The 27,710-nt window shown below is 46.9% G+C and overlaps 1 protein-coding gene across 5 annotated transcripts in view; it reads left to right on the forward strand.

The window, feature by feature from the left end:
- Positions 1–2,644: 2,644 nt before the first annotated feature.
- The window catches only part of LOC127556800 (zinc finger protein 260-like), a 48,645-nt gene continuing 23,579 nt past the window's right edge, over positions 2,645–27,710 (forward strand). The window contains exons 1-4 of one of the 5 annotated variants that reach the window (XM_051990238.1): positions 9,965–10,336; positions 11,899–11,990; positions 13,099–13,225; positions 14,687–14,782. In XM_051990238.1, coding sequence (XP_051846198.1) covers positions 10,093–10,336; positions 11,899–11,990; positions 13,099–13,225; positions 14,687–14,782 — 559 coding nt within the window. In that variant the 5' untranslated portion in view covers positions 9,965–10,092. Of the gene's footprint in view, positions 2,815–9,964; positions 11,806–11,898; positions 11,991–13,098; positions 13,226–14,686; positions 14,783–27,710 lie in introns of those variants that run through there. The other 4 variants (XM_051990240.1, XM_051990239.1, XM_051990236.1 and 1 more) reach the window with 4 other exon arrangements.

Consider the following 27,710-nt stretch of genomic DNA (forward strand, 5'->3'; position numbering starts at 1 on the left):
AATACTATAGCAAAGGGGTTTTACTGACCATGCAACTTCCTAGGAAAGAAATCGGCACTTAATTCAGACTCTTCCTTCTTCCCCCCTTCACCCCTTGAGAGAAAAGAATAAGGGGATTTTTGAGGTGCTCGTTTGAGCTGCATCCTCCCCAAATGAGAATCTGGAGGGAAGGTCATACCCACTCTAAGTTTATGCCTCCAATAGATTATAAGAGCAGAGGCTATCTTTTACCCTTCTTGGATCCAAGCACAGTAGGCCCTGAACAAATGCTTACAAATTGACTGCAAGTATAAGGATGACCCTACTCACTAACCTACCCCAGCTTCAATAGCCTCTATTAAAGTCTTTATACAACAAGTAAGATTAGTAGCTCGGTGGTATAATGGATAAAGCACTGGGCCTGCAGATAGGAAAATCTGAGTACAAATCCAATCTTAGACATTTATTAGATATGACTCTGGACAGGTCACTTACCCTCTATTTGCCTCAATTTCTCATTCTGTAAAATGGGGACATCCTGAAGAACCATATGGAAAACCAGTCCAGAATCTTTATCAAGAAACCCATAGACAACTTCCATGGAGTCACAGAGTCTGCTACAACTGGATAACACAAACGACTGGCATAGATATTCTCCTCAATGGGACCCACACAGTCTAGGGACAAACCAGTTTTCATCCTCTTGAACAACTTCCTTTTTCTTTCCTTCTCTGAATCCTTTGTGGACACTCCTAGAGGCCTTCCCAGGGACTAGTCACAATGGAATCCTGAAAGAGCATTTTCATGTTTCATGCTAAGCAAGATTCTACAGGTACATATATGTGAGATGTCCTAAATTCAACTATGGGATCCTTGAAAAAAGGAATTTCTTTTGGTCTTTTTTTTGTAACTACAGCACTTATCACAAAATTTGGCACATGGTAAGCACTTGATAAATCCTTGTTGACTAAATCTAGACCATGATGGGACTCTGGTCACTTGCACCTATTCTGTACCCAGTGACACTGGTCTCACTGTTCCTCTATAAAACACTTCATTTCCTGACTCCAGGCTGCCTCCCCATGCTTACAACAAGCAACCTTTCCTGCTCCTCCTTACGTTAGTGCCTTCCTTCTAGTATTATCTCCAGTTTTATCAAACAGAGATCACTTGTACATAGTTATCTACATGTTGCACTCCCTGTTAAACTGTGAGTCCTTAGGGGCAGGGATTGTCTACTGCCTTTTTCTCTCCAGTGTTTAACCGTATCTAATCTATATGGCTTCTTCAGTTTCTGAAAGGGGAGAAGTGCTGCCTTCTTAAAGGGTCTCTCAGAGGCCATCTCTACCCATCTTCTGTGCTGATAAATTTGTATTAGTCTATGAGCAAGAAGTGCCTTACAAATGCTTTGTTAAATCAGTTATCTCTATCCAAAACGTTTCCATAACCTAACTCTGGTAACTTAAAGAAGGAACAGAATCAATGACTTGTTCTTGATGAAGCGAAAAATAACTGTTTTTGGCATCTTCCTTCCTAGCTATTCTGTAATATTTCTGAGGTTTCATTAAGAGTTCCTAGAGTTTGCAGTCTGGAAATACTCAGTTCTAATTTAGAAATGCTGCAGAGCTGTGGCACCTTCTCCATTATCCACGTGCCACCGCTTCCGTTACCCATGTGCCACCTGCGCGTTATCCGCGTGCCTCCCCCACTACTGGCAGACTGCCCCTGCCGCCCAGGGGCAGCGTCCTTCGCAGTCAGGGGCCACCGCACACCCGGAGACTGTCAAAGTTCCTGTTGTGGGGCAGCAAGGCCCCTGCCCCTCGGCCACGCCCACCCCTCCTCCCGCCCCCGAGCCCAGCAGCCTTGCCACGCCCCCTGCGGGCAGCGCCTCTTCCCTTGTTCCCCCGGGGTCACCAACACAGGAGGCCGTCCCTCCTCTCGGACCGGAGGCCGGGCGGGCGCAGCGCCCCCTCTGGCCATATGAGGCCCTCTATCAGGAGTCGGGGCAGAGCCGGGTGCGGGGAAGGAAAAGGGACTAAGCACTGACGTTACTGTGTGTCCCGCACAGGGATAGAATCTCATTTGCTTCTCACACCCCCGCGGGAGGCCTGTGGTGTGTGACTCCCATTTCTTACATAGGGAAACTGAGGCTGACGTGAAGGGGCTGGCGCGGGCTCTGATCTTCCCGACTTCCCGCGCTCTGCCCGGCCTCCCTACCCCTTTCCCACACACCCCAGGACCACAGCTCAATCGTGCCGGGCGCTTCCACTTCTGCAAAGCGCTTTGCAAAGACCTTTTAGGAAATGGCTTGATAGAAACTGTCCAGAGGACAGAGGAGACCGCAGATGTTCATCAGCCAAGGCCAAGTTTGGTTGGGGTGAAGTTGGGAGAGCGGAGGTCAAGAACAAGTTCAGGGGTGCTCAAATTCAGGCGGATTTGGTAGGCTAAATACTGCTCAGCCTCCAGTGCGCAGGCGCACTCCAGATGCGCTAAATAAGAACGCGGAGCCCTCTGGGAGATGAAGTCCAGGGATGCGCCTGGCGAATCGGCCCCGGCTGGGGCGTCACGCACTTCCTACACTCGGACTTCATCCCCCAGAATGCGGAGGGAACTGCTCAAGCGGAAGTCGTCGCGCCCGGTGTATGGTGGGAATCGTCCTTCCGTGTTCTGGCCCGGCTGTCCTTCCGGTCCAGAGAGTGAGGCCTCTCGTTGCCCCGAGAGTCCGGACTATTGGATTAGGCTCCGTGGAGGCGCCGGGAGTGCGCAGGCGCAGCCTTGTCCCTGCGCCCCCTGGTGGAGCTGAGAGGCGGGAGCGCGCCCTGGCGCCCTCTGCGGGTAGGTACTGCCCCAGCATGTGGGTGTGCGCATGTGTGTGGAAGAGCTTGAGCCTGGACACCCATGTCCAGGGGTGGTACTTGGCTCTTCCCTGAGTCACCCCAGCCGCCATTGGTCGTCTTGGTGATAACAGTGACGCTTGTAAAGCGCTTTGAGATCTCCAAGATCAGCCCGTTGATAACCACGGCCCGGGGAGGCAGGCTCTGGGATGATGGGGAAACTGAGGCCGCTCTTGACCCCAGCCGCGTTCCCTGGCTGGAACAGCCCCGGGGTCTGGATGGGGCCGTGGCGCTCCCCCCACCCCTCATAGCCAGACGTCCGGCCCCTGAATGCACGGAAGTGTCCGGGCCGGACCCTGGAGACCACCCTGAGTTTGTGACCTTTCCGAGGATTGTCATTCCTGAGGAGGACCCGCCCCCACAGCCCCGCAGCTTCCCTAGAGCTAAGTGGCGGGAGGACTCCTGCTGCCCCAGGCGGGGGCTCCTCCCTCCTCCCCCCTCCCGGCGGGTGCTGTCCTCCCGCCCCACCTCTCTGCACCTTCCCTAGAGCTAAGTGGCGGGAGGACTCCTGCTGCCCCAAGCTGGGGCTCCTCTCTCCTCCCCCCTCCCGGCGGGTGCTGTCCTCCCGCCCCACCTCCCTGCACCTTCCCTAGAGCTAAGTGGCGGGAGGACTCCTGCTGCCCCAGGCGGCGGCTCTTGGGTCCCGGGGGCAGGTGCTGTCCTCCCTCCCGCCCCACCTCCCTGCACCTTCCTTAGAGCTAAGTGGCGGGAGGACTCCTGCTGCCCCAAGCTGGGGCTCCTCCCTCCTCCCCCCTCCCGGCAGGTGCTGTCCTCCCGCCCCACCTCCCTGCACCTTCCCTAGAGCTAAGTGGCGGGAGGACTCCTGCTGCCCCAGGCTGGGGCTCCTCCCTCCTCCCCCCTCCCGGCAGGTGCTGTCCTCCCTCCCGCCCCACCTCCCTGCACCTTCCCTAGAGCTAAGTGACGGGAGGACTCCTGCTGCCCCAGGCGGCGGCTCCTGGGCCCCGGGGATGCGCTTCTGCCTTTAAATGCTCAGCGGGCTCCAGGTGTCTCAGGCGGCCGGGGAAGGACTCCCGCGCGAGCTCCTCAGCTGTAAAATGAGCTGGAGAAGGGGGTTGTGGCCGGGCCAGTCTCTGTCTCGGGGCCGCGCAGGGCCGTCCCCAGAGGTCTAAGGGGCCCTTTTCCCCGTAAATGCCCCTCCCCGGTGTCCGCTGCGTCCCTCCGCAGCCTCTAGACTGAGGCGCAGGAGTAGCCGGCGCTTGCGGTCCCGCGGCCTTGGTGGGTGACGTCCCCCCCCGCAGAGGGAGCCTGAGGCAGCTGCTGAGCCGCCGGCGGGGGGGGGGGTCCCTGGGCCCAGAGCTGCTTCGCTCCCTGCTGCTGCCTCCTCTCGGTGCTGCGGGCGTGCAGGGCCCCGGGCGGCCGATGTGGGCCGGCGGTCCCAGGGGTTACCTTGCAGAACGTCGGGCGAGGCTGTCAGGCACCGGCTCCTGTCGGACACGGTTCATCCCGAGGCACAGAAATGTTTGGGGAACTTTCCATGTCGCGTGACCTCTGCCGCCCTGGGGGGGGGGGGGGGGCTTTTGTTAACTTCTATGGTCAAGCAAGTGCACTTACAACCTGCGGCTTCGGCCCTGGAGCCTCACACAGTTTTGATGGGGTCCTAACAAATTAACTAATGCTGAGCAGAATAGCCTGGGGGTCCAAAGGCATTGTTCCGCTCGGTAACCGCAGCCTAGGGGGGGCCCTGCTGGATAGGCTACAAACTCAGTCAGGCCGCACTTCAAGTCACAGGGTAGGAAGGCTCCCCATAATAAATCTGGGATCCGCTCTCCCCCAGGTCAGAGTCTCATGCTTGGCTGTTGGGGGCTTCAGGCCAGCCAGTCCCTCGGGACCCTTGCCCATGATGGCCCTGGGAACTTGACCTCTTAGGATGGTCCTTGTCCCTTATGGCCCATCTTCTTCCCTGTCCCCTCAGGGCACCGCCCACTTTCGCCTCGGTTTTGGGCACAGTAATAATATCCATCCGAGGACTTCAGTGTCAGAGTGGAATTGTCAGCGTGGGATTGGAGCTTGGCCACTGTCCCGCCTCTATCCGCATAAAAATTGCTTCTGTGGGGATGGATCCCCGCTTGTGTGGAGCAACCCTGAAATCTCCCCAGGGACATGGCCTGGTAAAGCTGCTACTGAATGGGGCAGGTTGTTGTTGTTCTTACTGTACCTGTTGGTCAGAAGGGGAGCCAGGATAAGCCTCTCAGGGCAAGCCACCTCCCAGTGGAGAATTGGTGGGAACTCCCCGGGTTTCTGAAGCGTCTCCAGGATTGCGTTGATACCTGCCTCAGAGGCGCGCTGGGCGCCTCTCACTGTGCAGCTGCACCTCTGTCTTCGGCTTGCCGCATTGCAACTAGGTGGAGAGGACCCCGGGCAGACTCAGGCCATTTCCACAAGTGCCCCCCACCCCTGCCACCCTTTTGGGGGTGACTGTCACTGTAAGGACCACCACGATTTAGAGCCTTCCACTATCTTCCTCACGAGCCTGAGAAGGGTTGGGTTTGAGGGACAAGCTCTCTCTGCCCCACGCTGAATGGCAGCTGGGGGCCCTGGGGACCTCGGGCTCCTAACTAGCTCTGAATGAAGATGCCCAGCCCTGCTCCTCTCCCCGCTCCCCCCTTTCTTGAGAAGATATCTGGCCAAGGCTCTTCCCCTCCCAGCACTTCCTCCAGATCTTTGGGGTGAGTCGGACAGAGAGCAGCAATGGGCTCGGCTTGATTGCTCCTGACTCACGGAGGAGGAGGAGGAGGAGGAGGAGGAGGAGAGGAGGAGGAGGAGGAGGAGGGGGAGGGCAGCTCGGGAAGGTGCCGGAGTCCGGCTCCGGTGAGAACCCAGAGTGTGAACGACCATCCGAGGCCAGACAAAGACCTGCTTTGCAATCTCTGTTTATTACTCTGAGTAATATACTCAGTAAGGCATACTTTATATGCCTTCTAGGCCAGTGTTACAGTATTACCAGCTACCATCCGGTGACGTCACATCCCTCAGGGTTAATGCACCAACCGAATTGTAAAGAGCTGTGAGTGTCTCAGTAACAACGTACTTGTCCAAACAGAGCCAGAAATGGCAGAAACCATCAGACTATGTGCTTGGCAGCATGTCCCTGATTCATTGTCTACCTAAAGCGCCTTGTGCCTGTCCCAGGCAGTCTCCATCAAGAGTATCCTGAAGTTACGATCCCTGCGAGGGAGATGGCGAGCCAGTAGTTTGATCACTGGCCCCAAAAGAGGGACGGTCTCAAGTAATACCTGCCCGGACTCTAATTTACACTGCCCTCTACGGGGAGGCGGTCTTAGTGCATACCTGAGCTGGCACCGTATGGGGAGAGAGGCTCCGGGCTCAGTGGAGCTTTAGACAAAGAGCAGGTCTGGTGCCTGTGGAGACTGGCGTGTCATGGGAAGGATGGTGAAGTGAAGGTGTTCTTCAAGCACCCGAGGAGGCCAGGCTGCGAGGCCGCAGGACAGGATCTCTGCGTTGGGCGGCCTCGGCATCCGGAGCCGTCCTGGTTTTCAGGGGTCTGCAGTGGGCTAATAGAAGGCAGCTGTCAGGAAGCTGCAGCACGACCGCCTCCACGGGAGCTTGGCTCCCTGTCACAAGGCCTACGGTGCCTCAGAGAAAATGAGCACAAACGCAGAGAGACCGAGAGGAAGGCAGTGAGGCCGAGGCAGCTGAACCCTTTGGACAAATGGGCTCTGGGGCAGAACCAGCCTGGTCTGCCCAGGCTCCTGGATGCAAATGCTGTCTACTTCTCCTGGGCTGCTCAAGCAGCGAGGAGACCCCTTGGTGGGCAGAGGCCCTTAAGCCGCAGAGCTTCCCACATCTGCTCTTTCCTCGGCAATGAGGGGCTGGACTAGTCTTCACAAAGCTTGGGACCTGCAGATCGCTCTCTGCTCCACAGGGTTTCCCTTCTAGAACCAAGGAAGTCAAATTAGATCCACGAGCGTTTACAAAGTGCCTTCAGTGTGCCGGGCAGGGACTAAGCACTGGGGATACAGTGAAGGGCTGACCTCAGGGAACTCCCAGCCGGATGAGGAAGACAAAGAGGCGTGAACAAACAAGATCTGTACAGGACAACTGGATGAATATCCCTATAACGGGAAATTTATCTTGGGCTGGAGGAAGCTGGGAGATGGAGATGAGGCACAAGAGACAGCCACTAAAATGCATAGAATTGGGATGTGGGAGGGATAGCTAGGAGGCCAGTGTACTGCAAAGTGTCAGGGTGGGGCGGGGTGAGGAAGGCAGGGCAGCCACAGGATCATTGATCAAAGTGGGGGGTGACATGGTCAGACCTGTGCTGCACGAATGTCACCCTGACAACTGAGTGGGGAATGGACTGAGGAGAGACTCCAATGGGAGAGTGACCAGAAGGCTGTTAGTAATCTGTCACTGGTGAGGGGACAGCGTCCGAGCAGAGAAGGGGACTGTGCAAGAGATGTGCTGAAGGACTGCTGGACTCCATAACAGGTGGAATATAGAAGATAAGAGACAGTGAGGAGTCTAGAATGGCAACTGGTGGTGAAGGAGGGAGGGAACAGGAAGATGATCACATCCTCCCTGGGATGTGTTGAGTTTAAAATATGGAGGACCCTAGTTCAAGATGTCCCATACGCAGTGCCAGCCTCGAGTCTGGAGGCTAGGCTCAATAAGTAGAACTGAGACTCGTTAGCTTAAAGATGGTACCGATCCCTGGAAAGATCGGCAGGCTTCTGGACATTTCTCTTAAGCTGAACGTGGCCCTCCAGAGGCAAGGTAGTCTTCCTCAGGTGGTTTTTCCATCTCCTTTCCCCAGGCAGCTCCCAGCATCAGAGCTTGCCTTCAATCAGAACAGTTCTCTTCCCCACTATTGAGCCAGGTTTCTCTGGGCTTCTCGTCTCTGTCAGCAATTACACCTTTCCAGTGTCTTCTCCCTCCTAACACCCTTGTGCCTCTGCTCGGGACCTTCTGGCTTAGACTAAGAAATCCAAAATCCTTATTTCTGTCCCCTCTAGTAGAAAGAGCTAATAGCAACTTGTTCTGTGGTTCCCCAAACAGTTCTTTGACTTAGAGTTTCCCAGCTACAAAGCCAAGGTTTTTAAATAGCCGTGTGAAAATTAGCCCCTGGGAAGTGATGAACCGCGACCACAAGGACGTCCCTTTACCCGTGGAAAGAAGCTGATTTTCTCATAGGTCTTCCCAGAGCTCTATTTCTCCACAAGCTGTTTTTCTGTGTTTCTCACTCAAACTTCCTTTGTCCCTTTCAGTAAATAAAGTGGAACATTGCTTTTTGTTGTTGGTCAGTCATTTTCAGCCACCCCATTTGGGGTTTTCTTGGCAAAGACGCTGGAGTAATTTGCCATTTCCTTCTCCAGCTCATTGTACAGATGAGGCAAATAGGGTCACACGGCTAGTAAGCGTCCAAGGGAGGACAGATTTGGCTCCGGCCCCCACTCTGTGCCCTGCACCACCTAGCCGCCCCACTAGGAGTCTGACACTCGCCTGTGAATGGCTGGGACCATCCGCCTTGACTGACCGCTGGAGGCTGATGCGTCTTCTCAGACGTGTGGCTGGAAACACCAAGAGCGGCCTAAACCCGGCAGTGACTGACGGGTGCTGGAGCTCCCTCAGGTCCACGGCGACTGTTTTATACCCGAGCCCTCAGGCAGCCCCAGCAGCTGCTACCTGGGAGCCCACCGAGCCTCCCGCCACCTCCTGGCTCCGGAACCTCGGCACCCACTGTTCCTGGACATCCTCAGCGCGGGCACCGACATTCAGGGCGCTCCTGATCCAGCTACGAATGAGGGCGTCCTCCCGGACACTGAGGAAGCCCAGACACGCTTTGAGCAAGAGGAGGCACGCATGTGCTGTGCACACGCAGGCTCGCACACACAGAGCACACTCACGCACAGGATGCACGCACACACAGCACACGCACAGGATGCACGCACACAGCACACAGGTGCACACAGGATGCACACACACAGCACACACACAGGATGCATGCACACACAGCACACAGGTGCACACAGGATGCACACACACAGCACACGCACAGGATGCACGCACACAGCACACACACAGGATGCACGCACACAGCACACACACAGGATGCATGCACACACAGCACACAGGTGCACACAGGATGCACACACAGCACACGCACAGGATGCACGCACACAGCACACACACAGGATGCACGCACACAGCACACAGGTGCACACAGGATGCACGCACACACAGCACACGCACAGGATGCACGCACACAGCACACAGGTGCACACAGGATGCACGCACACACAGCACACGCACAGGATGCACGCACACACAGCACACGCACAGGATGCACGCACACAGCACACAGGTGCACACAGGATGCATGCACACACAGCACACACACGCACTCCCCTTCACACAAACGACCAGGTTCCTCCTGGCAGTGGGAGAGGGGGTTCCAGGAAGGAAGGATGGCGGCAGCTGCACGGTTAGTCCCCGAGGCGAAGACCTCCCCTGATGAGGTCTGGCAGTTCCTCCCCCTCGCAGAGTTGCAGGAGTCTGGTCGGCTCCTTCAGGTGCTCCCCCCCCAATGAGGTGACCCGATGGGACATCCACACGCGCTCAGTGACCCCACAGACACAAGGCAGTCTCACCTCACCCCGCACCGCCCTCGCAGGATACCGGCCCCTCCCGTACAGGGTACAAGGAAGATCGTTCACACTTTACAGAGGGGGAAACTGAGGCCCCGAGACTCAGGTGGCATGCCCATGTCCCCCAGCTAGTGTCTGAGCCCGAGTTGGACCCCCCCTTTCCCCACCTCCTCAGCCTAAGGCGTCTGCCCCATGACTCTGCCTGTGACTGCTCAGCTGGCCCCAAGGCAGCAGCCTGGTGGGCAGATGGGGAAACCAGACTCAAAGTGTGGGTGCCAGGGGGAGTCTGTGTGTGTCTGTGTGTATAAACCACATCCAGGGTTGTATGTATTACCTGGAGGCCCCCCTCAGACTACTGGGGGGGGGAAGGGGGTAAGGAACCACCCTGCTGAGGGCCCAGGTGCCTGGGGGAGGGGAGGGACAGCCCCTGGTGGAAGGAAGCTGTTGAAACCCAGAAAGCCTGTAAAGGGTCAAAGGGGACTTCTCATTAAGGGAGGGGGGATCCAAGGCCCCACAGCTGTGAATCCCAACACCCCTGAAGGAAGTGCAGATGTTGCAATGTGAGGCCTCCTGAATTGGGCATGGGATGAATGGGAGGCCAGAGGAGGGAGGCCGGAGGCTGCTCCTGCCCCTCAGCCTGTTATCTTCCTCTCACACGAAGGGACCCCTTTGCCGTCCGCATTGGACCCCAGCAGCCCCTGGCAGGGGGCTCCCGTCACGGAGGCGGGCGCTGGGTGCCTCGGCCGCTCTTGCTGCGCTTCCGGGCTGGGCAGAGAAGACCCAGGGAGGAGCCCCGAGCGGCAGCCATGGAGAAGTCGGCCTCCCAGGCCCGAGGTGAGCTGGCGGAATCTCGGGGAGCCCGAGGTCAGGTCTTGGCGGGAGGCGGAGGAGGGGGGTCAGTAATGGGGAGACAGAGGAGAGCGGCGGCGCCAAATCTGCCAGCCTGGCCTCCTGCTAGCAGTGCCGGGCAGGGGCGAGCACAGGGCGAGCACCTACTGGAGCCCGGGCGCTGGGCGAGCTCCTGGGGCCGGCCCTTCCCTGGGGGCCCTGCACGGCCCTGTTACTTGGGCCGCCCAGAAGTGGCCGCTCCCCGGGCGCCCGGGCTTAGTCCTTGCCCTGAAACAGCCGCCGTGTGGCCCTTCTCCTCCTCCCGGTAAATGACACGTGTCGGGGCTGGGCCGTCGGTCCCCGGTTTTTACAATTTGATGCTCCAACCGAGCGAGAGCTTCCCCGGCGTTTGCGCCTCCTCCGGGAAGCGGGGCCGCGGCTCCTCGGCCGCCGAGGGGAAGCGGGGACGGAGACTTCGCGGGCCGCGGGCACCTCGCGCTCGCTATTTCTGCTGCCGGGCCTGTCCCTCCCTCCCGCCTTCCCTCGTAAATGAGTGATTGGGAAAGAAGCTCTCCCAGCGTGAGGAGAAGGCGGGTGTCCTTCCCATCGTGCTCCCAATGGAAGAGGCGGTGTCCGGGGCCGGCCCTGGTGCCTTCTGGGTACATCTCTCTGTATAACGGCCTCCGTGCCTTTGTGGCGGCTTGCCTGGGAGGCGGAATTAAGGGATGTCCCGCGACTTCTGAGAGGTAACACAGGACTTTAGAAATAAGCGTGGGCAAAACCCCCCGGGCACAGAGAACTATGGGAAGTTTGAGTCGGTTATGGAGGGAAGATGTAGCAGGGAAAAATGGATAGCACCCAGAGCGGGACCAGCATCGAGCATTTATTGAGCACTTACTGTATAAGAAAAGCAGAAAAGGACAGAATTCACGAAATTCTCGGCCAGGTGAGTAGAGAAGACACGGTGACAGAATCTCAGCGGATGAGTATTTATCCAGGATCTTTTATGTCCCAGGCCCTGTACTGGACAGTGGCAACGGGAAGGCAGAAGTCAGCCCTTGTCCCTGGGTAGCTCAGAGTCTGGTGGGAAACAGCTACAGACAGACGAGGTGAATACACAGTAAATTGGAGATAATCTGTAGAGGGAAGGCATTGCACTTGAGAGAGGATGGGAAGGGTCTTGGAGAAGGTGGACATGAAGCTGGGACTTAAAGGGCCAGGGAGGTCGGTAGTCAGAGCAGGGCTGCATTGGAGGCCAGAGAAAGGGCTCAGACCCAGGAGATGGAGGCTCTTGTTCCTGAGCAGCCAGGAGACCAGTGGCTCAAAGTGTTCAGAATAGATAAAAATCCATGGGACATAGAAGAAGGAACGGGTGGTTTTCCAGGTCAGGGATCCTCATGTAAGGTTAATGACCCAGTTTTCTATTTGAGTTTGATACCATGGCACCAGGCCCTGGGTTGTGGCTGAGGCCCGAGGTGAGAGCATCCCCAGGGCTGGGGGACGGGAGATTGTTTAGCACCTGCAGGGAGAGGCTGGCTCTCTGCCCTGACCCCTGTCGTTTCATCCAGTTCAGGCTCCCCAGTCCTCTGCCATCCCCCAAGGCTGGAGTGTGGAGGATGAGGAAGCAATGACTTCTGGGTTCCTGTTATCCGGATTCCAGGTGAGCTCAGATTTATCCTCTCTCCTGAAATACCATATCATTGCGGAGTATATACAACCATCTCTGTCTCTTATCATCGATGGTCTCTCTACTTCCAGGTTCCTTCTAGGGCCTCTAGTTTCCAGGATTCTCTCTGACTACTTTAACATTTGATAGAGAGGTTATAGATCATTTCAGTTGCAACATAAATTGGCAAGTTTCACAATTAAAGTACAGCATTTGACAAGGATATTTTTTAGCACCAGTGTGCTGGTGAAAGCTGAGTCCCTGAATGTGGGCTGAGAATTTACACTGGATAACCTCAAAAGTCCCTTCCTTCTCTTGAGGGATTTTTAAACTTTCCAAATCATATATATGAAAGTAGAACCAATATTGGACAAGATGGCAAGCCTTAATAAACATCTGGAGAGAGTCAGATTTCCATAAGTGCCAGAAGATAAAAGGGAAAACCTAAAGCAAAGGAAAAATTGTTGATTATGGGCCTAAAATTCCAGAATGAGCATGAAAAGTTGTCATGTGTAAGAAGCAGCAACAAATTCTACTGAGCTCAATGCTGAGTATACATACATACATGTGTGTATATGTATATATATGTATATGTATATATATGTATGCAAAAATATAAGCAAAAAGAAAAACATTCCCCAATTTCAAGGGGCTTACATTGCGATGGGGGAGACAAAGCATAGCAAGAAGCTGAATGTGACTCAGAAGCTCAGCTGGTCTGGGCTGTTCTCCAAAACAGAGGCCTTGAAAGCCGCTCACTTGCAGGGCCAGAATGGTGGGGACCATTACAGGTACAGAGAGCTGCAGTGACGAGAGACGCTCTAGGTGACGTGGCAGTGGAGTCACGGTGGCAAAGGCCTCAGAGTCTGTTGGATGGAGAAATCAGCCAGAAGTCAAAAATCTTTCTGGGCAGGCGGGGAGCCGAGGGCAGGGGAGTTACTTTTTACACAATCGTGGTTTCTCTTTGTGTCAGTGGCCACGTGTGTCCTGCCTCCATGGGATGTCACGTCATTCATTCCCTACTCCCCCCACTTTTGGAGTCCGGAGTGGACTGTGCTCCCCAGCGGGCTGAGACATGAGCAGAATCTATCTGACGTTTCAGGAATCAGTCACATTCAAGGATGTGGCTGTGGAGTTCACCTGGGAGGAGTGGAGAGATCTGGATCCCGTGCAGAGAGCCCTGTACAGGCGTGTGATGCTGGAGAACTACGAGAACTTCGTCTTCCTGGGTGAGTCCCGTTCTCCCCATGGCCAAAAGCAGTAATAAAAATAACCTGTCCACTGGCTGGGATTCGGTTCTTTGGATATCTTTTGAATGCCTCCTATGTACCCTGCCTGCGCTAAATGCTGGGGATACACCTAAGAAAAGGAAAGACGGACCTGCCCTCAAAAGGGAAAACTGGAGGGAAAAGGAGGCTGGAGGTTGGGGAGGGAAACTCTCATCGTGGTTGTAAGCCAGCTGGGCCACGGAAAGTGAGGGGTGAGCTTGAGCCTCCTGAAGGCAGCATGGGGAGCTCTCCAGCAAGAAGACCTGGGGACGGGGAGGAGGGGAGACGTTCTGAGATGCCTGGTGGAGTTTGAGCTTGTCTGAAAATCCCAGACTATGCCCCATGTGGCAGGGAGCCCTTCACAGCCCCAGTCAGGATGTTTCCTTCCCTGTCCTCCATAGTTCTCTCGTGCTAGCTCTGAGGGAGAGCTTCCAGGCTCCTTTTTTCTTCACAAGAAAAATTCAAGGTAAATCCCAGGGAATCAGGCTGCTTCCTACAGGAAGCCTTCCCTGACCCCTCCAAACATTTCTCGGGGCCCTTCGCGCAGAGTCCTGCTTTGCACGGATCTCGCTCTTCCCAGACTGAAGCTCCCTGCCAGGAAGCACAGGCTACGTCTTAGCTACGTCTGTACCTCCTCTGAACAGTTTGCTGCGCAGAGGAGCCATTTACTGGGTGCTCCTGCACTAAAACTTGTAGGGGACACAGCTCTGGAGTGAGTCAGGGCCCAGAAGGTCCTTGAACATGTCGGCGTTTGGCCGAGTCCAGAAGGATGAAGTCCGGCAGGATCTGTATAGTGGGAAGGTCTGGGGTGACCACAGCTTGTCAAGAGAAGTTTCAGGTTTTTAATGGAGGCACCTGTGGGAGGGGGAGAGGCAGAGATTCCAACAATAAGGCCCTGACAGTCCCTGTCTCCTCCACCCTCAGAGACTGGGACACAGAGAGGCTCTAACGGGGTCTCTGTCATCCTGGGATCATTTAGAGAAAGCTCGAGAAGAGCACAATAGTTCTGTCCAAGGGCAGAACGTAGAGGGCCGGGGATGAGGGAAAGACATCTGATGTCCACAATAGTCCTGCCCAGCTAGCTGCCCCAAAGGCCGGGGCTTCCTCCCGAGGTGGAGGCGCTTTCTCCAGGTGGGATGTGAGGAGGGGGAGTCCTTTCTGGGGGGATCACTCACAAAGACCTTGAGCTCCTCTCCAAAGCCAGGATTCTGTGAGAGCCTCAGAGGTGGCAGAGGTCTGCTCTAACTCTTAGGATGGTCAGGTGAACAGAGACCCATTCTTCCTCAGGATTCAGCACAGAGCTTCCTTCGGAGACCCTCGTACACCTGTCCTTTCTCAGCCATCCTGCTTTGCATGAAGAAAATGGAAATCTGAGGTGTCTTTCAGCCCCCATGACTTCCTCTTTTCTGTTCTGGTGAATAGGATTGTCCGTTTCCAACCTGGATATGATCTCTCTGTTGGAGAGAGGAGAGGCACCTTGGGTGCCCGAGGGAAAAGCGCCAAGAAGACACTGCCCAGGTGAGTGGGTAACGAGATGCCCCATGAGCCCTTTGCGAGAACAGGCTCAGCTGACCTGTGCTGGATGGAGACTTCCCAAAGTCCCTCTGCAGCCTCGTACTGAAGGATCGGGAGCTCCCTTTTTCACTGGAACAATTCCCTTTGGGGATAGCTTTCTCTCCTTATCTAACTCTGTCAGAGATTAAAAAAAAAAAAACCAAGATATAAAACATTTGAAAAAGGCATTTGTGGATACGAATCTTTTAATGGCAGGAAATTTAAGATGAATTTTAAAACCAATAAAAGGAAGAAAACTTTTTTTTTTCATGAGACATCTGATGCCATCAAGGATCCTAAAATCCCATTATAATTTAATCTCTGATTTTGCCCTTCCAGCTGTCATCCTCCTTTTGGGTATCAATTTTCATTAATTATTAGTATTCATCAAAGTTCTTGCCTGTAACAAGTGGCCCCAGAATTCATACTCCAATCGAAAAAGAACTGGGGGAAATTGGGATGGAAAAATGGCTTTCATTTCTCCCTCTAATCCTCTATCATTTAGGTTCTTTTCCTGCCCAATATCTTTGAGAATTTTAATTTTAAAATTTCCTGAACTATTTTAGACTCCGAAGCTCAATAATTCTTAAAAGTTTCTCCAATTGCTCAACCAGAGACATCCCTTTTGTGTGCTTAAGTCCATTTTCCCGTTGGTTGGTTTTCCCTATTCTCTTCTGGTTTTCCATTGTTTTGATGTCGAGAAGATGATTCTGTTTTTCACTGAGAGTACTGATTCCAGTGCTAGTGCTGTTGAAGCGTTGGTTTATTTGGCATTTCTTCCTAATGGCAAGGTGCTCTTCAATGCTTTCCTCAGCTCCCTGATTATAATTCCCTATAAACAGGGCTTGTTCTTCCTGGACATTGAGCATCATTCGCCTTTATACAAAAGATAGAAGGTAGAATTTGCTACAAAACACTCTCCTTTCTCCTAGCAAAAAACACTATGATTAGCAATTGAAAAAGTAAATGTTAATTGATCTCTTTTATTTTTACATCACTTAGGCTTCTCCTCTATGTCCCTAGCTCCCTCCCCAAAATCAGTCAATGAGAAGGTGAGTGTATGGTGTGTGTGTGTGTGTGTGTGTGTGTGTGTGTGTGTGTGTGTGTTATGGAGGAAGGGAGAAGAACCAGCAAAACCACTGCTGAGTGACTTAAAAATTTTTTTTTTTCAGATTTCCATACTCAGGAGACCAGATGTGAAACTCAGGGATCAGGATGGTCGCAGGCCATTAGCACAGGAGCAGCATCTAAGAAAAGACTAAAAGCAGAAAATCCCAGCATTATCAAATGGGAGAAATTGGAGAATATGATGCCCTTTTAGAGAAAAGATCCAGAAGAGTAGCAGGTGCTCACAGGACAGCTTTTAATAGCGTGAACCTATCTCAGTGTAATACTTTCAGGAGAAGTTTTAGTCTAGGGTCTGGATTGGCTACACCATGGAGCAGTGGTGTGGGGAAAAGTCCCCATAAACATAAGACACTTGGTAAGAGCTTCCAAGGGATTTCCGACCTAATTAAATGTACTACAGTCTCCATCGGGAAGAATCATTCTAAATATAACATTTGCAGGAAGCCCTTCAGCTACCACTCGGATCTATTTAAGTTTCACAGACTCCATGCTGGAGAAAAGCTACATGAATACAGCGAAAGTGGAAACAGCTTCAGCAGAAGATCAAATCTTCCTGAAAATCAGAGAATTCATGCCGTAGAGAAACCCTGTGAAAGTGGTAAATGCTGCAAAGACTCCATCAGTAAGAGACCTTTGGTTCATCATGAAGGTATCCACACGAGAGAGAAACCCTTTGCCTGTAACTGTGGGAAAGCCTTCAGCAAGAAGGGACACCTCCTTATCCATGAGAGGATTCACACTGGAGAGAAACCTTTTGAGTGTAACCACTGTGGGAAAGCCTTCAGCAAGAAGGGACATCTCATTAGCCACAAAAGAACTCACACTGGAGAGAAACCCTTTGAATGTATCGAATGTGGAAAAGCCTTTATCCAGAGGGGAGACCTTAACAGACATCAGAGAACGCACACAGGGGTGAAACCCTTTGAATGTAATGAATGTGGCAAAACCTTCAGGGAAAAGGGAGCCCTGATTAGACACCAGAGAACTCATACTGGACTGAAACCTTTTGAATGCAGTGAGTGTGGCAAAGCCTTCAGTGCAAAGGGAACCCTTATTATACATCAGAGAACTCATACTGGAGTGAAACCCTTTGAATGCAATGAATGTGGGAAAGCCTTCACAGAAAAAGGAGCCCTTATTAGACATCAGCGAACTCATACTGGAGTAAAACCCTATGAGTGTAATGAATGTGGAAAAGCCTTCAGTAGGAAAGTATACTTTATTAATCATCAGATAAGCCATACTGGAGTCAAGTCACTTATTTACAATGAATATAGGAAAGCATTCAGTCCACAGGTATACCATCAGATATCTCATCTGAGAATAAAGTCTTTTGATTATAATGAGTGTGAGAAAGACCTCAATTTGAAGGGCCACCTTGAAAATCATCAGGAAGTTCACACCAGAGATAAATCTTTTGAACATAAGGAAAGTGAGAAGGCATTTGGTGAGAAGGGAAAGCCTGATAGCCATCAGAAAACACATCTTGGAATCAAACGCTTTGAATGTAATCAGTGTGGGAAAGCTTTTATTGCCAGAGGAAGCCTTATTCGACATCAAATAACTCACACTGGAGTGAAACCGTTTGGATGTAATGAATGTGGGAAAGCCTTTGGCCAGAAAGTACATCTTATTAAACACCAGTTAACTCACACTGGAGTGAAACCCTTCAGCTGTAATGAATGCGGAAAAGCCTTTAGTTTGAAGGGACTCCTTGAAAGACATCAAAGAACTCATACTGGAGAGAAACCCTTTGAGTGTAAAGAATGTAGAAAAACCTTTAGTTTGAAAGGACACCTTGAAAGACATCAGAAAACTCATACTGGAGAGAAACCTTTTGAATGTAATGAATGTGGAAAAGCCTTCAGTGAGAGGAGAACCCTTATTAGACATCAGAGCATTCATACTGGGGTGAAACCCTTTGAATGTAATGAATGTGGGAAAACCTTCAGAGCTAGAGGAACCCTTGTCAGACATCAGAGAATTCATACAGGTGTGAAACCCTTCCAGTGTAATGAATGTGTTAAAGCCTTCTCTCGGAAGGATGAACTCATTAACCATCAGAGAACTCATACTGGAGAGAAACCCTTTGAATGTAAAGAATGTGGGAAAGCCTTCAGTCAAAAAATATACCTTGTTAACCATCAAATAACTCATACTTGCATGTTCTATCCTCCCAATACAACATGGTTAACTTCTCAGCATTAGTGGACACCCTACTTACATATGACATCCTGATGAAAACCCCTGTATGTTTAATATGGGAAAGTCATAGGAAACATTAGTGAATTAATGTGAAAGATGCTAAAGAATAGTTGGGTAGATATAATTATAAAAGGAATAGTCATCTTTTGTAGAATACCACAGATACAAGCTGATAGTGAATGTCACTAGCCACTATATTGTTTGGAGTTCCCAGAGAGTTTTTTAAAACACTGTTCTTCCTTGACAGTCTTTGCTGCAACACACCAAAGATGCCATCAGGTGACAGTATAGCTTCTTAAATTTGTGCATCAAGTGGGCTTGATTTGGCATTTGTTTTTTAATTAAACATTCTGGCAAAACCATTGAAATTTCTTAAACTAGCTCAGTTCTCTCATTTTTTGTTTTCCTTTTTATTTCAAAATTGCTCATTTACAAAAACATTTAAATTTTAAAAGCATTAGCATATGTGAAAAAGTAATCTTTATTTACATTTTGTTAAATAAAGCATATGAATATTTACAGTTCTGCAACCTTTTGGCTGCATTTCTCCCAAGTCATGGAATCATCAGGATTAGACCCATGAAGTTTGAAGATTATGTTGTGCAGCCATCTCATTTTATGAATGAGATGAATCAGGTCCCAGAAGATGGGAATTTTCAGAGATCCCAAACACAGTAAGTGTCCAATATGGGAGTGGATTGAGAGCTCTTATTGCCCCTGTAATTTTGATTCTTCTAAGATCATGGAGTTCCAAAAATCACAATCTCTATATCATAAATCAGGAAATAATTAAGGAAGTAGGCTTTCATGACAATGAATAGCTTGATAGCATTGAAAACCATGCAGAAATTCAACTGTGATTCTTCCTTGTCTTCAATTCTGTACCCATCTCTCCATTTGAAATTACTGTATATTCTAGAGTGTGTATTTGCTCTAAATATGTAAGCTAATTAATTTAAGCATCCCTTATTTGAAATGCCTTTTCACTATTTCAGAGCAGGAAGTCATTTCTATAGTCTAACATTTGCTTGGAATATTGAGAATTAAGTGCTTTCCATCTGATCAAACAACTATTGCCTGCCAAACATAGTCTTTGGAATCAGTATTGTTGATTCCAAGGCCAATTTTCTACCCATTCTCATACATGTTTGTGTGCTTATGTGTGTATTATATGTGTATATACATAAGTAATCATAGAAATGTTCTAATTAAAGGATCCTTAACCTTTGGACCTTTGGATTTTTTAAATATAATTTTTATAATATATAATTGATTTCCTTGTAATATTATGTATTTCGTGCATTTAAAAACTGTTCTGATAGGGGGCCCATAGTTTTCACTAATCCAAACCAAAAGGATGCTAAGAGACAAAAAAAGTAAAAACCTCAATGTATTAAAAATAATTATATTCTCAAAAAATTTTCAATTCTTTAAAAATTAGTCAGTTACCTGAGTTGAAGAAGATGCAATATTCAATACCCATTTTCTATATGAGAGAAGTTATTATTTTCTCTCTCATTTTAATGGCCAGTCATCAAAATTGGGGAAACCTATTCTTTTTTTCTCAGTCCTGTTTCCTTGTTTGAATCCCAGGACAGGGTTGATGAAAGATAGGATTAAGATTCTCTTTATTTTGGATACTGTGATTCCATCCAATTAGATCAGACTTCCTTTTTCATTCTGTTTTGCAAGGCAAATTTGGGTTAAGTGACTGGTCCAGAGACACTAGTAAGTGTCAAGTGTTTGAGGCCAGATGAGATCCCATCCTTCTGACCCCAGGGCTGACTGAAGGTCTATCCACTACATGACTTAGCTTGCCCCAGACTTCTAATGGAAAATGAATTCCTGCCCATTGGGTTACACTCAAGTTAATCTGGATGGAAGTGGATACTCTAGTATCTCAAGGCTGTGGGTGGTTTAGGTGTAGAGCTGCTTCCTTTGTCCAAGATGAATATAACGAATGTTATTCGTGGTCCTCATTAGAACACATCCACCTGTCATTAATTGTTAATCAAACATAGTTAATACCCTTTGGAACACTCACTTTTGCAAGGACCTGTAGCCATCATTGTCTTTGGTTCAAGAAAAATAGCCAAATGACTATTCTTTTTATTAGCAAAAATGCTAGCATTATTAATCAAATGATTACCCACAAACTATGTCTCTTGAGATTTTTAAATGTCACAACATCTAAAAAAAGTGAGGTTGATTTTTTTTCCATTTTTCAGAGACCCATCTCAGTCAATGAAAAATGACTTCTTGTTCTGGTTCGTATTGTTGCTGTTCTTACAGATTATTGTTCGCTTGCCTTCCTTTGAATAAGTTCATATAAGTCTTCTTATGCTTTTCTGAATCACTTAATAGTGCTTTTTTATAACACAGTAACAGTTTATTGCATTCATACGACACTATGTTTAATCATTCCCCAAACAACAAAGTACCTAACCTGTTTCTAATTTGTCAATACCACAAAAAGTTCTGCTGTGAACATTTTAATATATATGTAACCTCTCTGTCTCTAAACCTGTAAGATCTCCGAGTCAAATAGTCTGGATGTTTTAGTCACCATTTCAGCATATTAATGTTCTTCCCACAAAGTAGTGTGACTGCCTTTCTCAATTCATCATTTGCTGTTCAATTAATTTATATGTATTTATTGTTTGCACTGTTCCAGACATTGTGCTAAGCGCCAGAGATACAAATAAGGGCAAATGAGCCCTGATCCTTCATTCCCATGGGGGAGACAATATGTAAGTATAGAATTGCATACAAACTACATGCATACAAAATGCAAGGAAACTTTAAAAGGGAATGGACTTGAAAGAAAGAAGAAACAAGAAAGACTTCCTGCAGAAGGGGATGTTGAAAGTGAGACAGCAGTATGAAGACGTGAGAGAACATTGCAGCCCTGGGGCTGGGGTAACTGGGCAATCAGTGAAATAGCCCAGGACTCATTCTTTTAGGGGAGTAGGATATCATGACATCATGGCATACAAGTGAATTGGATTTAAGTGAGGGAGGGCTATACAAAGTCACCTCATTTTTTCTTCCAAAGCCATCTGGGTCAGATGTAGATCAGGATAACTGGAGATGGTCCTGGATATACTTAACATATATTGATTTTTAACATGTTTCAGTTTTATTGAGGAAATGCCCATTCAGTGATTAAGGCTAAGTAAGAATTGAGGCAAAAAAAAAAAAAAAAAAAGAATTGAGGCAAAGAATGTCCTTTTTTAACCTAATCAAAAAAAAATTCTGGGAGTAAAAGACCCTCAGGGTTTGGGACCAAAGCAGAAATAATTGCTACTTGCATTCCCTCTGAGTCAATCTGAGCTTGAACAATAACCATCTGAATCTAGGTGGAAGGCATATTGTTGGCTAATCAAGATGAACCAGAATGTTTTGGGTTTAAAACGTGGGTCCTTACAAAATCTAGGGAGAGCCCAAGGAAATCATAAAGAAGGGAAAGGACCCACATGTGCATAAATGTTTGTAGTAGCTCATTTTAGGGTAGCAAAGAATTGGAAAAAGAGTACATGCCCATCAACTGCAAAATGGCTGAACAAATTGTGGTACATGAAAGTAATGGAATATTATTGTTCTATAAAAAGTGAACAAGCTGATTATAGAAACGCCTGAAAAGATTTACATTAACTGATGCTGAACCAGGAATTCATTGTACACAATAACAGCAAGATTGTTGGATGATCAGCTATAAAAGTCTCAGTTCTTCTCAGTGGTTCAGATCCAAGGCAATCTCAATAGATTTTGGACAGAAAAGGCAATCTGCGTCTAGGAAAAGAACTAAGGAGACTGGATGTAAATCACCACATGCTATGTTCACTTCTTTTTTCTGTTTTTTTGTTTTCTCTCCCATGGCTTTTCCCTTCTGCTCTGTTTTTTGTCTCCTAACATGATTCATAAAGCAATGTGAATTAAAAATAAATAAATTTATTAGGGGAAAAAAAGAAATCTAGAAGAAGATTCCAGAAAATGGTGCACTAGGACAGAAAATTCCAAGCTCTCCAGACAGACAAAACAAAATTGTGCCCCAAAACAAACATAGAAGGGTTAAAAACAAATAAGAGTTAGAACAGAATAGTGATTCTCCTGGAAGTATCAGAGAAAATCTGAATAAAGATACTAGACAGAGATTTGGCTCCATGAAGTGTAAATACCTTCAGTCTACTTCTATTGAAACAGTAAGCACAAGCCCTGGGATCAGCCTTGGCTCCAGCAACAGGAATTTTCACCTCCTAGACAGTGTGGGGAACCAGGCATTTGAGCTGGAGAAGACTGAGGGAAACTCTGCTGATAAGGAACACCAGCCCCAGCTGTGCTACTGAGACATGACCCTGGGTAACAAGGAACCAGCACACCTGGTGAGGACAGAAGCAGGAACATTGCTGGCTTTGGGCACTCGAAGGAGGAGGGAGTTCTTGGTTTTGAGTTCTAGACCGGAAGCATCATCCCTCCTGCCCCAGGACCAGAGGTGATTCCACCAATGATCTGCTACAAAATGAATCCTTTTTCTCATCACAGAAAAAAGCAACTAGTGATTTTTAAAATTTCTTTCAGATTCCCAAGTATGAAGACCAAGTATGAAAGCCATGATTTAAGATGGATACAGAAAATTTTCATGGAAGCATCATTTAAGAAAAGACTGGGAGAAGACAATTGTGGCTTTACAGAATGGGAGAAACTGGAAAACATGGTGTCATTTTACAAATACTCAAGGACAATGAGGAGAAAGGATCCAAAAGAGTAACACTCTCAGAACAAGTCTTAATAAAGTTAAGGTTTCTCAGCATAACACATTTGGAAGAAATTTGAGTCTAGAGTCAAACTTTTCTTCATTGAGAAGAGATACTATGAGAAAAGTCCCACATAAATATAAAACATTTGGTAAGCGTTCCTGGGGAATTCAGACCTAATTAAATGTAATACAGTTTCTATAGGGAAGAACAATTATAAGATTCACAAATTCAAGAAGTCCTTTAGTTATCACTCAGACCTACTTAAATTTCATAGACTACATTTGAGAAGAAAAGATACATAAATACAATAAAAGTAAAAAATCCTTATGTGGAAAATCTTTCACTTATGGGAGAAACTTCACTCAACATGAAACAGTTCATATTGGAAATAAATCCTTTCAATGTAGTAAATGTAGGAAAGCCTTTCATGAGATTCGAACCTTTCTTAGACACAGAAAACTCCTACTGGAGAGAAGCCCTATCAATACAGTGAATGGGAGAAAATCTTCAGAATGAAGCAAAATTTTATTAACCATCAGAGACCTCATAGAGGAGAAACCCTTTGAATACAGTGAATGTGGAAAAGCTGTCAGCCAGAAAGGAACCCTTATTACGCATCATGGAACACATATTGCAGTGAAACCCTTTGAATGTAATAAATGTGGGAAAGCATTTATTTGTAAGGGAGGCCTTGTAAGCCATCAGAGAACCCACACTGGAGTAAAACCGTGAGTTTAATAATGAATGTGGGAAAGCCTTTAAACTGAAGGACACTCCTAATAGATACCAGAGTAAAACCTTTTTAAGATAATGGATGTGGGAAAGCCATCAATGACTGAGGAACCCTCATAGCACACCAGAGAACTCATGCTGGAATAAAACTCTTTGAAAGTAATAATCGTAGAAAATCCTATATCTTATTAACCTTCAGGTAATTCGTAATAAAGCAAAACCCTTTCCTCTTAATGAATGTGGGAATTCCCTGAATTTGAAGGAACACTTTTTAAGTCAGGGAATTCAGTCTGCAGAAAAATACATAAATTGTAATGTTTGTGGAGAAATCTTCGATGGCAGGGAGAAGCTTAATAGACATCAAAGAAGTCACACAGGAGTAAATCCCTTGAATGACTGTGGAAAAGCCTTCAGTGACAAGGGAAGCCTTATTAAACATCAGAAAATTCACATTAGAATGAAACCTTTTAAATGTACTGAATGTGGCAGAGCCTTCAGTTAAAAGGCATACCTTCTTAATCATCAGTTAACTCACCTTGGGGAGAAACCCTTTGAATGTAATGAATATGGGAAAGCCTTCAGTCTGAAGGGAAATCTTGAAAGTCATCAAAGAATTCATACTGGAAAGAAACCTTTTGAATGTAATATATGTGCTAAAGTTTTCAGTGAGAGGAAACCCTTATTAGACATCAGAAGAGTCATACTGGAATAAAACCCTTTGAAAGTAATGATTGTAGAAAACCCTTCTCTAGGAAAGATGAACTTATAACCCATCTGATAACTCATGCTGGAGAGAAACCCGTTGAATGTAATGAGTGGGAGAGAACTTTCTGTGAGAGAGGACACCTTAATAGAAATTAGAAAACTCATGGTAGAATAAAATCTTTTGAATGTATTATATGTGCTAACACTTTCAGGGAAAGGGAAACCTTGTTAGACAACAGAAGATTCATACTGGAATAAAATCCTTCGAACATAACAATTGTGAAAAACCCTCCTCTAGGAAAGATGAACTTAATACACATCAAAGAACTCATGCTGGAGAGAAACCTTTTGAATGTAATGAATGTGGAAAAACCTTTAGGCAGAAAATATACCTTGTAAACCATCACATAATGCACACCTACAAGTTTCCTTTCACCCCTCTCCCCCCTAACCACTCCTCCACTAGAACATATTAAGCTGTCAGCTGTGGGAGACATCCTAATACACATCAATCAATAAATAGTTATTGTCTGTTATATGGTATGCATTGTGCTAGGTTCTGAGAATGGAAAAAAGAGCAAAAGATGATTCTTGCCCTCAGGGATCTTATAATCTAATGAATTGTAATGGATTAGAAATTTGAAACTGATGAAAAATTCCATATCTAATGTGGGAACTTCTTGAGAAGAATCAGAGAAGTAATATCAATGACATAGATCCAAGTTTCGTTGACCATGGGAATATATTTGGGATTTTATTAAATCCACTTCCTAGAATTTTGCTGGGAGTTAGTTATATAGAAGCATCTGAGTCTTTTTATACACCAGAAAATCAATCCATTTGGTGCTTTGATGAATTAAAAAAATGACTGTGCTCCTTTCCACTCATATAACACATTATATGCTATTATGTGACAATAAAATTGACTAGGTCTTTGTAACAATTGTGCCTGATCTGAGATTTAGTTTTTCACTGATCATTTTAGCAAAACCACTCAAGTGACATAATAGGAAGGTTGCTGGACATGGAGTCAGGAAGACCTGAATTAAAAACCCTATTTCAAACACATTAACTGAGTAACTTGGATAAGCCAGCTTATTTTTCTGTGCCTCTCTTTCCTCATTTGTAAAATAAGGGGGGTCTAATCAGTGGTCTCTAAGGTCCCTTCCATCCCTAAATTCATTATTCTGTAAGCCTATGAAATATATTTTCTGAATGATGAATTCATTAAATGAATTTTTTTCCTTTTTCATTCTAAAATAGCAAACACAATTGTTTAAAGACAATTCAAAACTATCCTGTATGAAATAGTAATTTCCTTTATTTAGTGTGTGAAATAAAGTATTTTATATTTATATCCATAAAAGGTAAACAAAAGTTCTTGCTTGCTTTTTTTAGTCTGAACTCTTGTTTAAATTGCTTTTCAGAAAGATGTTAGTGTTACTAATAGTCATTGTCAGTGAAGATGATATTTTTTCTCCCTCTACAATTCTCACTCTTATAATTCCACTTTTTAAAATCTTTCTGTGGGTCATTTCTTGTGATGCTCCAATATTCTCTCACTTTTATAAAAAAAAAAAAAAACCACCTTTCTTTAATACATTCCCTCAATCATTGCACACATTTTCAGTCTTTTGGTAATGTGATTATTGAGAAAATTAAGGGAAAATGAATATGTTGTATTATTTAATAATTGATGTTACTCTGTAACTCATCCTCAGGCTACATTTTGTCAAACTCTATTTTTCAGCTTAACCTCAAAGGGAGATCTCTCTCAATCAAAACTCCTTAACAGATTCCACTCTTTTTGAATTGATACTTGTCTGAGCTTTGCAGAACTCTACTCATTCTTCTTACCTTCTGTTATTCGGTAATGACAGTTACATTTGTCATACTTGTCTGCCTAGAGTTGAATTCTTTAATTACATTTTTTCATTCCAATTTCTTGGGGTATTTATAAATTTAATCCTCTTAAATGTTTATTAGATGCTTTTTTGCTTAGCACTTTGGTATTTGAAAATGAAATAAAACATAGTCCTTGTGATCAAAGAGACTTCTAACCTGATAAAAAGAGAACATAGTTGCAGCTGCCTCTAATAATACTTGGGAAAGGATACTTGGAAAGGAGAGATCCAAACTAAGCCCTAAATTATTCCAGGTTCAAATATACCTCTGTGGAAAGTTTTCACCCTTTTAATTTATTGAATTTCCACTTTGGTACCTTTAGTTTATTGAATTTCCATTTTAGCACAGCTACAAATCTGTTTACATTCTAAGTTCTCTAGTATATATCAATATGCTAGTAGATATAGCAAGTATATATATCACAGACCATAGAATCAGGATTTAGAGCTAAGTACCCAAAGCGCCTAAGGAGTACACCCATGCCCTTTATTTTAAAGGTGAGAAAAGAAAAAATAATGATTTCCCAACGTCACATAGCTATAAGTGACATAGTCAAAATATATGGAAAACGGTACCATCTGCTGCCAGCATATAATCCATATAAACTTTTAGAATAGAGATGCCTCTACATTTATACATCTGACATTTCCTTTAAGCTACTCGATTCTGCCCGGCTCATAGGGCACACTGCCTTCTTTTTGTGGGCACGCCATGTTGGATGGTCCTGTGCCAGTGTCTCACATGACTCATAATTCCAAAGTTCTTCAGGGAGACCTTGAGAGTACCCCTGTATCACTTCTTCTGACCTCTATGTGAGCACTTGCCCTGTTAGAGTTCTCCATAAATTAGTTTTTTAGGCAAACATAAATTTGATATTTGAGCAATGTGGCCAGCTCATTGGAGTTGCACTCCAATGTTTGAATGCCTTCAGTGTCCAGTATCTTATTTTCCAATTGATTTTCAGAATCTCCCCAAGACAATTAAATGGAAGCGGTTCAGTTCTCTGACATGAGGCTAGCATACTGACTAGATTTTACAGGCATATAACAATGGGGTCAGCACAACAGCTCTGTGAACTTTCAAAGGCAATGTCCTCTCCCACATTTTCTTGGAGCTTCCCAAACACAAGAATATGTGTGTGTCAACCCCATCATCCCTGGAAAGTATACTGCCAAGGTAAGTGAATTGATCCACAAGCATTCAAAATTTCTCCAGTTGCTGTAATCAATTGTTGCTATGGTTCTGGCTGGTTACTTTTTTCTTGATTTTAATTATCTCCCCAAATTAACACAAACAATAGAGAATTGCTCCATAGTTTGTGACATCTCAGCTTCAGAAGCTGTATTGAATGCACCTTCATCTAATTTCATCTGTCTTCTTCCTGAATCAAGAATCCTGCATCTCTCTAAGCTTCAATTGTACTTTACTTTAGATGGAACTAAATGCTGCATTTAGTTAAA

Source organism: Antechinus flavipes, chromosome 3, assembly GCF_016432865.1.
Source record: "Antechinus flavipes isolate AdamAnt ecotype Samford, QLD, Australia chromosome 3, AdamAnt_v2, whole genome shotgun sequence".
Classification (NCBI taxonomy): Eukaryota; Metazoa; Chordata; class Mammalia; order Dasyuromorphia; family Dasyuridae; genus Antechinus; species Antechinus flavipes.